This window comes from Ascaphus truei, chromosome 6 (genome assembly GCF_040206685.1).
Source record: "Ascaphus truei isolate aAscTru1 chromosome 6, aAscTru1.hap1, whole genome shotgun sequence".
NCBI lineage: Eukaryota > Metazoa > Chordata > Amphibia > Anura > Ascaphidae > Ascaphus > Ascaphus truei.
The window spans coordinates 48,852,292-48,864,533 of NC_134488.1; the positions used below are offsets into that span (position 1 = coordinate 48,852,292).

Below are 12,242 nucleotides of genomic sequence, written 5' to 3' on the forward strand. Positions count from 1 at the left end.
AATTTGGGATTTTGTGTTTAGAGCATCACACACAGAAAAGATTTGCCCCAAACCCGTCCTGCCAGCCCAGTAATTAGCCATTCATTTGGGACCAATTAATTGTTGTCTTAATTAAGAAAATAATAGGAGACTTTCGGGGCTAAAAGGAATATATATATTATTATAATTACTACGAGTAACATGTTTAAAGGGCTAAGTGTGGCACTGTATCTGGGGAGGGGGATATCGGTATCCGGGGAGGGGGATATCTGTATCCGGGGAGGGGGATATCGGTATCCGGGGAGGGGGATATCGGTATCCGGGGAGGGGGATATCGGTATCCGGGGAGGGGGATATCGGTATCCGGGGAGGGGGATATCTGTATCCGGGGAGGGGGATATCGGTATCCGGGGAGGGGGATATCTGTATCCGGGGAGGGGGATATCTGTATCCGGGGAGGGGGATATCTGTATCCGGGGAGGGGGATATCGGTATCCGGGGAGGGGGATATCTGTATCCGGGGAGGGGGATATCTGTATCCGGGGGAGGGGGAATATCTGTATCCGGGGAGGGGGAATATCTGTATCCGGGGAGGGGGAATATCTGTATCCGGGGAGGGGGAATATCTGTATCCGGGGAGGGGGAATATCTGTATCCGGGGAGGGGGAATATCTGTATCCGGGGAGGGGGAATATCTGTATCCGGGGAGGGGGAATATCTGTATCCGGGGAGGGGGATATCTGTATCCGGGGAGGGGGATATCTGTATCCGGGGAGGGGGATATCTGTATCCGGGGAGGGGGAATATCTGTATCCGGGGAGGGGGAATATCTGTATCCGTGGGAGGGGGGATATCTGTATCCGGGAGAGGGGGATATCTGTATCCGGGGAGGGGGAGATATCTGTATCCGGGGAGGGGGAATATCTGTATCCGGGGAGGGGGAATATCTGTATCCGGGGAGGGGGAATATCTGTATCCGGGGAGGGGGAATATCTGTATCCGGGGAGGGGAATATCTGTATCCGGGGAGGGGGAATATCTGTATCCGGGGAGGGGGAATATCTGTATCCGGGGAGGGGGAATATCTGTATCCGGGGAGGGGGAATATCTGTATCCGGGGAGGGGGAATATCTGTATCCGGGGAGGGGGAATATCTGTATCCGGGGAGGGGGAATATCTGTATCCGGGGAGGGGGAATATCTGTATCCGGGGAGGGGGAATATCTGTATCCGGGGAGGGGGAATATCTGTATCCGGGGAGGGGGAATATCTGTATCCGGGGAGGGGGAATATCTGTATCCGGGAGGGGGAATATCTGTATCCGGGGAGGGGAATATCTGTATCCGGGGAGGGGGAATATCTGTATCCGGGGAGGGGGAATATCTGTATCCGGGGAGGGGGAATATCTGTATCCGGGGAGGGGGGAATATCTGTATCCGGCGAGGGGGAATATCTGTATCCGGGGCCGGGGAGGGGGATATCGGTATCCGGGGAGGGGGAATATCTGTATCCGGGGAGGGGGATATCTGTATCCGGGCCGGGGAGGGGGATATCGGTATCCGGGGAGGGGGATATCTGTATCCGGGGAGGGGGATATCTGTATCCGGGGCCGGGGAGGGGGATATCTGTATCCGGGGAGGGGGATATCTGTATCTGTATCCGGGGAGGGGGATATCTGTATCCGGGGAGGGGGATATCTGTATCCGGGGAGGGGGATATCGGTATCCGGGGAGGGGGATATCTGCTGACGCTCCTTTAGGATGTTTGGAAGTTGCACGGAAATACACTTGTGTTTATATTGGTAGGTCCTGATATTTGTACACTATCTTTGTTACACAACTTGCTGAACACCCTTGTTATACACCCGCGGTGTGAAAAAAGTGTGTTTTTTATAAGGGTTCGCAAGAAGCAAACAAAATGGTTATATTTGCCCCTCTGTGTGGATGCTGTTCCATGTATCCACTACTCTTCCAATGAAGGACTTGCCCTGTCTGCCCCAGTAATGCCAGGTATGCTGTGGGCTGGGTGTAAGACCTGGTAAAATAAATGAGTAAGCAAACGGAAAAACAAAGAGATTCAAGTAAAGGGAAAAACATAAATAATACGGCCATTTTTAGGAATCCCTTCCAAAAGAAGTTGCTGGCGGTGTTTCTCAAAAATATTTATTTATCACGTGTTACCAGGAAGTAACACATGGAGAGTTACCTCTCGTTCTCACGCATGTCCTGGGCACAGAGTTATGATGACTGATAGATGGTTACAAATACAGTTACATAAGTGAGCAGGGGTATACAGTATATACAGGACATTGCATGCACAGTGAGAGATAATGTATATTATAGGCGTATGTAACAGTTACAGACCAGATTAAAATGTGAGACCGCTTTATTTATGAAAGAACTTAGACTGGTGGTCGCAGTGAGAGTCTCCGGCAGACTGTTCCAGTTTTGGGGTGCACGGTAAGAGAAGGAGGAGCGGACGGATACTTTGCTGAACCTTGGGACCATGAACAGTCTTTTGGAGTCAGATCTCAGAGGATAAGTGCTGCATGGGGTAGGGGTGAGGAGCTTGTTCAGATAGACGGGTAGCTTGTCCAGAAAGTATTTGAAGGCAAGACAGGAAAGGTGAACTTTGCGCCTAGACTCGAGTGATGGCCAATCTAGTTCTTTGAGCATTTCGCAGTGATGTGTGTTATAGTTGCATTGGAGAACAAAGCGGCATATTGAGATGTAGAGGGTATCAAGTTTGCTAAGGTGGGGTTTGGGGTGCCGAGCCATATACTATACTAAAATACAAAATGTCCGGAGGTTCTTGTCATTCGTATGCTCCTCTGTAACCCATTCCTCTGCTGCAGAGACCTCCGACACATTGCAGTGACTGTCCCTCCCTTCTGTCTTGTCTCTCAGGTGTTTTGGGGGTCACCTGCATGGAGATCCGCTCGGACGCTGCAGTTTTTGGGGTGGTCGGGCAGTCCGTGAGGCTCCGCTGCAGTTTCTCCACGCTGTACCCCACCTCTGACCGCGTCACGGTCAACTGGAGCTTCCGCCCGGAGAATGGGGACGCCACTATCACGGTGAGTGTGGCGCGGTCACAGTGTGACTTTGGGTGTCACACACGAACACTGGCAGTTAGGGAGGAATGTCCCGCGGTGGTTGAAGTGACAGAAAAACAGTGATACTGTGCATGACTCCCACAAAATCCTTCCTATGTAAAGCCACAGCCCAGCCGTATCAGCCCAGTGTTTGCCACGTATTGTTACAGTATTGGACTTTCCGGTCATTGGGGAGACCTCGCAGAGAGTCCGGGGGTTCTTTCTGGAGACCAGATCTCCGGAAGGCCGATAATAAACTGGAGATTGTGCAAAGAAAGGAAATCAAGACGTTGCATGGGACTGGAGACCTCGAATCTCTACTGAAAGACACAGGCTTAATGAAACATTAAGGCTTCCCCTCATAGATTACTTGCACAATAACACAACGGCCGAATCATCAGTCTTGCATATGGGAGGAGCACGTGTGTCATAAGGATGAACTCGTCAAACGCTCTCCTCCTCGTCTAAAAAGAAACCGATTGAAAGAAATCCAGGACCTTTCATCCCAAACCCAAGTGACACCAGACACTGACAACGATTCTCAATTCAAACTAATTAACCTAAGAGACAAAGTGAGGGCTCTTCTGGACCTCAGCGTGGCCAGGTCCATGTTCTGGGAAAATCAGGAGACACGGCAGACAGATTATTATAAGTCTCAGACGCAAACAAAATACCCAACATATTAATATCAGGGCGGGAGATGGGGCAGGCCACCCAGAACCCACATTTGATCGAGGAAGAATTCCGATCCTTTTACCCGTCTCTCTACAATGTCCCAACGAACAACATTTCTGGTTCCTCACTAATAGAATCTAGAATCACAATCTATAGAAACAAACTAATCTCCAGTGGGCTTGAAATTGGAGAGAAAATGGTGAGTCCCTCCCTAAACAAATGCTTGAAGCCCATCTCGGTTCTCCTTAAACCAGAACAGGACCCATGTGCCTGCACTAGCTTTAGGCCGATCTCCCTTCTCAATGTGGACATAAAAATATTTCACCAAATCCTTATCCTAACGGAATAAACGTTTCCCTGACCAAATTAATCCTCTTGGACCATGTGGGTGTCATCACGTATAGAGAAGCCAGAAATATCACTAGAAAGGATGCTAACCTTGTACATCATCATACACCAGAACAAAATCCCTGCCTCATTCCGGTCTACAGACACAGATAAGGCATTCGATAAAATCAATTGTCAATACCTGTTTTCTGTACTATGCAAGGTAGGCTTCGACAAATACATTATGAAGTGCATCAACGCATTATATGAATCCCCCTACAGCCAAAGGCGAGGTAAAAGGCTCCCTATCGGTGCCTTTCCATATTAGGAATGGAACGAGGCAGGGATGCCCGCTCTCACCCTTATTATTCGCCCACGCTCTAGACCCATTTGCAGCCCATAGACAAAATTATGATATATCCAGGATCCGCATCAGTGAACACGAACACTAGATAGCCTTGTATGCAGACGATATCTTGATGACCTTAACAAAACAAACTGTTACAATGCCAAACCTAATGAGAGAATTAGAATCATTCAAGGAGGTATCCAATTTCAAGGTAAACTTAAACAAATCGGAAGCCCTAAACATATCTCTACTACAAAACACAGTTGATCAGATATCAAATAACTCCCCTTTTAAGTGGAGTAAACACAAGCTGAAATATCTTGGAATTAATATTTCTTCTCAGATCAAGGACTTCTACTCCCTTAATTACCCCAAGCTATTGGCAGACAACAAAAAAAGACTCAGACGGGAACAAACTAATTATATTGTGGCTCGGCAGAATAAATAATCAAAATGACCGTCCTCCCTAGAGTCCTATACTTATTTCAGATGGTGCTAATCTGGGGGTTCATGGGGTCTTGGCTTGCAGCCTCTAAGCTTTCCTGTCTACTCGGTTGACCAATGAGACTCAAACTATGGGTATCGCTAGAGAGACATCGGGAATCGTTCGACCTAAACACATTATGCTGGATCCCCGAAGATTTAAGACCTCCTGCACCTACAGATGATGCACCTCATCCCCTAATCCCAGAGCTCTTGCACACCTGGAATAAGTACTCGCATAATTACGGGTTTACTACCTTCCTATCCTGGCTTATCCCACTACTTAACGCAGGATTTGAGCCAGGATTCTCAACAAAGGATTTTGCTGACTGGTCCAACGCTAAAATGTTTGTAATATCTGAGGCGGAGCTCGTGGTGAAATAAGAGCGTCGCACAACGCAGCCCTCTGATTGGTCCATCTCTTCTCTGCCCCGCAGATCTTTCACTTTCAGTCCGTGGCCTACCCGAGCACCGCGGGGCACTTCCAGGGCAGGGTGACGTGGGACGGGGACGTAGGGCGAGGCGACGGCTCCATCGCCCTGCGGGACCTGAGACTCACGGATAACGGGACGCTGACCTGCACCGTGAGAAACCCGCCCGACGTGCAGGGGAACGTGCCGCAGACCAAGCTCACCGTCACCGTGGAGAGTAAGGGGGGGGACGGGGAGTGAGCGGGGGGGGGGAGGTGAGCGGGGGGCACAGGCTGTCACTAATGTCACTCCCTTCTGCCATTATTCCAACCCCGATGTGTCTGCACAAAGCCAATAGAACGGCCTTCTGCTCACGTTTTAACCCTTTCCCCTTTACTGTGCGGTTTAGTGACTCTTTCCTTTCATTAAACCTGCGAGGACCCTGCAGGTGAATTCACGGGGTTCCTACTGACGGGATCCCCCTCCTCCATTTCCCCCTCCTGCAGGCATCCACTTCCAGTTCAGCACGGCCACCCTGCTGGCCGCCCTGGTGCTCACCCCTGCGGCCCTGGTCGCCCTGCTGCTGCTGGTCAGGATGACGATGAGGATGCGGAGGGGCAAATCTGGGGGCAAGAAGCGCCTAAAATCCCCCATTGAAGAATCTCAGGAGTGAGTATCAGAGGCCTGTGAGGGGGACGTGTGTGTGCGCGCGTGTGTGTGCGCGCGTGTGTGTGCGCGTGTGTGTGTGCGTGTGCGTGCGTGTGTGTGTGTGCGTGCGTGTGTGCGTGTGCGTGTGTGTGTGTGCGTGTGTGTGCGTGTGTGTGTGCGCGTGTGTGTGCGCGTGTGTGTGCGTGTTGAGCTGGATTATACCAAATTTTGGCATTTATGTAAGGTAAAAAAAACAAGCAAAATATAACCAGCCTAAAAGCAAATCTCAAACTTCTTATGACTTTGGAAGTTAAGGACATATATTGCCATTTTTCGGGGCCTCTGTATATGGTGCTGCCTTTAAAACCGTTTTTGGATACGCACACATGGGCCCCGGCGTGCTCTCCCTCCGGCGTGCTCTCCCCCTTTCCCCCCGGTATGCTCTCCCCCTCTCGTCCCCGCCCCCTTTCCCACCCGATATGCTCTATCCCCCCCCCCCGCCTTGCTCTCTCCCTCCCCCGCTTTGCTCTCTCCCTCCCCCGCTTTGCTCTCTCCCTGTCCGCTTACCCCCCTCCGGCGTGCTCTCTCCCTCTCCTCCTGCCCGCTCTCTCCCTTCCCTCCACCCCCCCCCCCTCCCCGCGTGCTCTCGCCCTCTCCTCCTGCGTGCTCTCCCCCCTCCCCTGGCGTGCTCTCTTTCCCCCCCCCCCCCCGTTGTGCTCTTTCCACCCCCCTCCCCCGGCGTGCTTTCTCTTCCCCCTCTCCCCCGGTGTGCTCTCTCCCTCTCCTCCTGCCCGCTCTCTCCCCTCCCTCAACCCCCCCCCCCGTGCTCTCCCCCCACCCCTGGCGTGCTATCTTCCCCCCCCCCCCCCCCGGCGTGCTCTTCCACCCCCCCTCTGCCCGCTCACTCCCCTCCCTCCACCCCCCCTGCGTGCTCTCCCCCCTCCCCTGGCGTGCTCTCTTCCCCCCCTCCCCCGGCGTGCTCTTCCACCTCCCTCCCCCGGCGTGCTTTCTCTTCCCCCTCTCCCCCGGTGTGCTCTCTCTTTCTCCCCCACCCGATGTGCTCCCCACTGAACCCGACCCTGCTTCTTCCTGACAGTTGTGTGTACGACACGTCCACTGCGCCACCGCAGAGCGCGCCTGCCACGGAGCAGAACCTGAGCTGCATGATGCGAGCCTGCCTCCGCTGTGTGGAAGTAAGTGTCCCTCCCCCCTCCCGCGCCGTCCTGTATATTATTTCATGATTAATATAAGGGGCAAAACACGGTAAACTCTCTGACGGCAAAGGGGTTAAACTCTATTTTAGATCCTTTATAACAGGACTGGCCAAATCCAGTCCTCAAGAGCCACCAACAGGTCCGGTATTAAGGATATCCCTGTTGCAGCACAGGTGGTGCAGTCTTGAGTTGAGCCACCTGTGCTGAAGCAGGGATATCCTTAATACGTGGATGGTTCGTGGCCCTTGAGCACTGTAGTTGGCCAGTCCTGTTTTATAAAAACCTTCCTTTTCTCCCTGGGAAATAACGAGGTTTCCTTCTGTATTTAGGATTCGGACGAGGACTGACCACGAGACGGGACACAAGGCCTGCAGAGCGGGCACGTGGCAACCTAGAAGGCTGACCAAGCTCGTGGACTGACCACAAACGTATTTAAATGTGTCACGCCACAAATAAGGAATATTTACGTGAAACACAGAAATCCGAAGCCACCCCCCCCCCCCCCACAAAGCGTCCACTTTACGTCCCCCCTGCAAGCCACAAAGTGTGCAATCCGTGGTACAGCATCATACAGTGCTGGAAACGTAACCCCCCACGTTCTCCGGACGTTCAGAGCCACTTCTGGTTTTCCACGTTCCTGCAGCCTAGAATACAAGGCATAGAACGGCTCCGGGAACCTGGTCCCACCCACTGCGGCGCCTCCTGGGTTACAGTGTCACTGTTGGCCAAAGAGATAAATGGGCAGACCAATAATGACTCGCTCTGGTTTGAATTAAACCCAAAGAAAATCGAAACTTGTTCGTGTTTCAGACACGGAGCAAATAAGGGCATTTTATTTTCTTATCGTTCGGTCTTATTTTCCTTTGCGCCTTAGTGCCGGAAATCTGTGGATATTTATTGGTCGGCGAAAGGTCGTGGTTCTTAATATTTAGTTGTTTTTTGCGGCAATATTTGTAGAAAAACGGTGTTTCCATGGGGAAAAGGAAGATTCTCGCACCACGGAAATCTCTGCCGCCATGGACCACGGAAATCTCTGCCGCGATGAAAGGTTCGGATCACTGCAGAGAGCCCACGTTTCTCGGCCGGCCACGCACTGCTTTATGTACAGATATATATATATATATATATTCGGTGTCGGGGACGGGATGAATTCCTAGCGCCCCGTATTTTATTGCCAAGTGATGAAGTCGGCGGTAAGAAAAGCCCGTTATTTAAATTGTACAGAGAACCTATTTTTGTAAAAAATAAAAAAAATTCAAAAAACCTGTTCTGAATAATTTCCTATTTAGGGGATTTCCGCCCTAGAGTCAGTGACAGCGCGGCCTCTTATCTGAGTTATTGGGTCAGTGACAGCACGGTCTCTTATCTGAGTTATTGGGTCAGTGACAGCGCGGCCTCTTATCTGAGTTATTGGGTCAGTAACAGCGCGGCCTCTTATCTGAGTTATTGGGTCAGTGACAGCGCCACGGTCTCTTATCTGAGTTATTGGGTCAGTGACAGCGCGACCTCTTATCTGAGTTATTGGGTCAGTGACAGCGCGGCCTCTTATCTGAGTTATTGGGTCAGTGACAGCGCCGCGGCCTCTTATCTGAGTTATTGGGTCAGTGACAGCGCCACGGCCTCTTATCTGAGTTATTGGGTCAGTGACAGCGCGGCCTCTTATCTGAGTTATTGGGTCAGTGACAGCGCCACGGTCTCTTATCTGAGTTATTGGGTCAGTGACAGCGCCACGGTCTCTTATCTGAGTTATTGGGTCAGTGACAGCGCCACGGTCTCTTATCTGAGTTATTGGGTCAGTGACAGCGCGGCCTCTTATCTGAGTTATTGGGTCAGTGACAGCACCGCGGTCTCTTATCTGAGTTATTGGGTCAGTGACAGCACCGCGGCCTCTTATCTGAGTTATTGGGTCAGTGACAGCGCGGCCTCTTATCTGAGTTATTGGGTCAGTGACAGCGCGGCCTCTTATCTGAGTTATTGGGGTCAGTGACAGCACGGTCTCTTATCTGAGTTATTGGGTCAGTGACAGCGCGGCCTCTTATCTGAGTTATTGGGTCAGTGACAGCGCGGCCTCTTATCTGAGTTATTGGGTCAGTGACAGCGCGGCCTCTTATCTGAGTTATTGGGTCAGTGACAGCACCGCGGCCTCTTATCTGAGTTATTGGGTCAGTGACAGCGCGGCCTCTTATCTGAGTTATTGGGTCAGTGACAGCGCGGCCTCTTATCTGAGTTATTGGGTCAGTGACAGCGCGGCCTCTTATCTGAGTTATTGGGTCAGTGACAGCACCGCGGCCTCTTATCTGAGTTATTGGGTCAGTGACAGCGCGGCCTCTTATCTGAGTTATTGGGTCAGTGACAGCGCCATGGTCTCTTATCTGAGTTATTGGGTCAGTGACAGCGCGGCCTCTTATCTGAGTTATTGGGTCAGTGACAGCACCGCGGTCTCTTATCTGAGTTATTGGGTCAGTGACAGCGCGACCTCTTATCTGAGTTATTGGGTCAGTGACAGCACCGCGGTCTCTTATCTGAGTTATTGGGTCAGTGACAGCGCGGCCTCTTATCTGAGTTATTGGGTCAGTGACAGCACCGCGGTCTCTTATCTGAGTTATTGGGTCAGTGACAGCACCGCGGCCTCTTATCTGAGTTATTGGGTCAGTGACAGCGCGGCCTCTTATCTGAGTTATTGGGTCAGTGACAGCGCGACCTCTTATCTGAGTTATTGGGTCAGTGACAGCGCGGTCTCTTATCTGAGTTATTGGGTCAGTGACAGCACCGCGGCCTCTTATCTGAGTTATTGGGTCAGTGACAGCACGGTCTCATATCTGAGTTATTGGGTCAGTGACAGCGCGGTCTCTTATCTGAGTTATTGGGTCAGTGACAGCGCGGTCTCATCTGAGTTATTGGGTCAGTGACAGCGCGGTCTCTTATCTGAGTTATTGGGTCAGTGACAGCACCGCGGTCTCTTATCTGAGTTATTGGGTCAGTGACAGCGCGGCCTCTTATCTGAGTTATTGGGTCAGTGACAGCGCCGCGGTCTCTTATCTGAGTTATTGGGTCAGTGACAGCGCGGCCTCTTATCTGAGTTATTGGGTCAGTGACAGCGCGGCCTCTTATCTGAGTTATTGGGTCAGTGACAGCGCGGTCTCTTATCTGAGTTATTGGGTCAGTGACAGCGCGGCCTCTTATCTGAGTTATTGGGTCAGTGACACCGCGGTCTCTTATCTGAGTTATTGGGTCAGTGACAGCGCGGCCTCTTATCTGAGTTATTGGGTCAGTGACAGCGCGGCCTCTTATCTGAGTTATTGGGTCAGTGACAGCGCAGCCTCTTATCTGAGTTATTGGGTCAGTGACAGCGCGGCCTCTTATCTGAGTTATTGGGTCAGTGACAGCGCGGCCTCTTATCTGAGTTATTGGGTCAGTGACACCGCGGTCTCTTATCTGAGTTATTGGGTCAGTGACAGCGCGGCCTCTTATCTGAGTTATTGGGTCAGTGACAGCGCGGCCTCTTATCTGAGTTATTGGGTCAGTGACAGCGCGGCCTCTTATCTGAGTTATTGGGTCAGTGACAGCGCGACCTCTTATCTGAGTTATTGGGTCAGTGACAGCACCGCGGCCTCTTATCTGAGTTATTGGGTCAGTGACAGCGCGGCCTCTTATCTGAGTTATTGGGTCAGTGACAGCGCCACGGTCTCTTATCTGAGTTATTGGGTCAGTGACAGCACGGTCTCTTATCTGAGTTATTGGGTCAGTGACAGCACGGCCTCTTATCTGAGTTATTGGGTCAGTGACAGCGCGGCCTCTTATCTGAGTTATTGGGTCAGTGACAGCGCCGCGGCCTCTTATCTGAGTTATTGGGTCAGTGACAGCGCCACGGTCTCTTATCTGAGTTATTGGGTCAGTGACAGCGCCACGGTCTCTTATCTGAGTTATTGGGTCAGTGACAGCGCGGCCTCTTATCTGAGTTATTGGGTCAGTGACAGCACCGCGGTCTCATCTGAGTTATTGGGTCAGTGACAGCGCGGCCTCTTATCTGAGTTATTGGGTCAGTGACAGCGCGGCCTCTTATCTGAGTTATTGGGTCAGTGACAGCGCGGCCTCTTATCTGAGTTATTGGGTCAGTGACAGCGCGGTCTCTTATCTGAGTTATTGGGTCAGTGACAGCACCGCGGTCTCTTATCTGAGTTATTGGGTCAGTGACAGCGCGGCCTCTTATCTGAGTTATTGGGTCAGTGACAGCACCGCGGCCTCTTATCTGAGTTATTGGGTCAGTGACAGCGCCACGGTCTCTTATCTGAGTTATTGGGTCAGTGACAGCGCGGTCTCTTATCTGAGTTATTGGGTCAGTGACAGCACCGCGGTCTCTTATCTGAGTTATTGGGTCAGTGACAGCGCGGCCTCTTATCTGAGTTATTGGGTCAGTGACAGCGCCACGGTCTCTTATCTGAGTTATTGGGTCAGTGACAGCGCGGCCTCTTATCTGAGTTATTGGGTCAGTGACAGCGCGGCCTCTTATCTGAGTTATTGGGTCAGTGACAGCACCGCGGTCTCTTATCTGAGTTATTGGGTCAGTGACAGCGCGGCCTCTTATCTGAGTTATTGGGTCAGTGACAGCACCGCGGTCTCTTATCTGAGTTATTGGGTCAGTGACAGCGCGGCCTCTTATCTGAGTTATTGGGTCAGTGACAGCGCGGCCTCTTATCTGAGTTATTGGGTCAGTGACAGCGCGGCCTCTTATCTGAGTTATTGGGTCAGTGACAGCGCGGCCTCTTATCTGAGTTATTGGGTCAGTGACAGCGCCACGGTCTCTTATCTGAGTTATTGGGTCAGTGACAGCGCGGCCTCTTATCTGAGTTATTGGGTCAGTGACAGCGCCACGGTCTCTTATCTGAGTTATTGGGTCAGTGACAGCGCGGCCTCTTATCTGAGTTATTGGGTCAGTGACAGCGCGGCCTCTTATCTGAGTTATTGGGTCAGTGACAGCGCGGCCTCTTATCTGAGTTATTGGGTCAGTGACAGCACCGCGGCCTCTTATCTGAGTTATTGGGTCAGTGACAGCGCGGCCTCTTATCTG

General features: G+C 51.7%; 1 protein-coding gene across 1 annotated transcript; it reads left to right on the plus strand.

Annotated features, from left to right (window-relative positions):
- The first annotated feature begins 2,863 nt into the window (after positions 1-2,863).
- On the plus strand, positions 2,864-8,423 carry LOC142497009 (myelin protein zero-like protein 3). Its single transcript, XM_075604217.1, has 5 exons — positions 2,864-3,050; positions 5,340-5,550; positions 5,819-5,981; positions 7,057-7,153; positions 7,504-8,423. Exons 1-5 carry the CDS (start codon positions 2,904-2,906, stop codon positions 7,519-7,521), a joined length of 636 nt encoding a protein of 211 aa, XP_075460332.1. The 5' UTR covers positions 2,864-2,903; the 3' UTR covers positions 7,522-8,423.
- Positions 8,424-12,242: the final 3,819 nt, after the last annotated feature.

Excerpts from the sequence above, each read along its gene's own strand:
- LOC142497009 (XM_075604217.1), top strand. The coding sequence starts at position 2,904 with ATGGAGATCCGCTCGGACGCTGCAGTTTTTGGGGTGGTCGGGCAGTCC. Across the intron at positions 3,051-5,339 it reads ATGGGGACGCCACTATCACG|ATCTTTCACTTTCAGTCCGT; the intron begins GTGAGTGTGGCG and ends TCTGCCCCGCAG. Across the intron at positions 5,982-7,056 it reads CCCATTGAAGAATCTCAGGA|TTGTGTGTACGACACGTCCA; the intron begins GTGAGTATCAGA and ends TCTTCCTGACAG.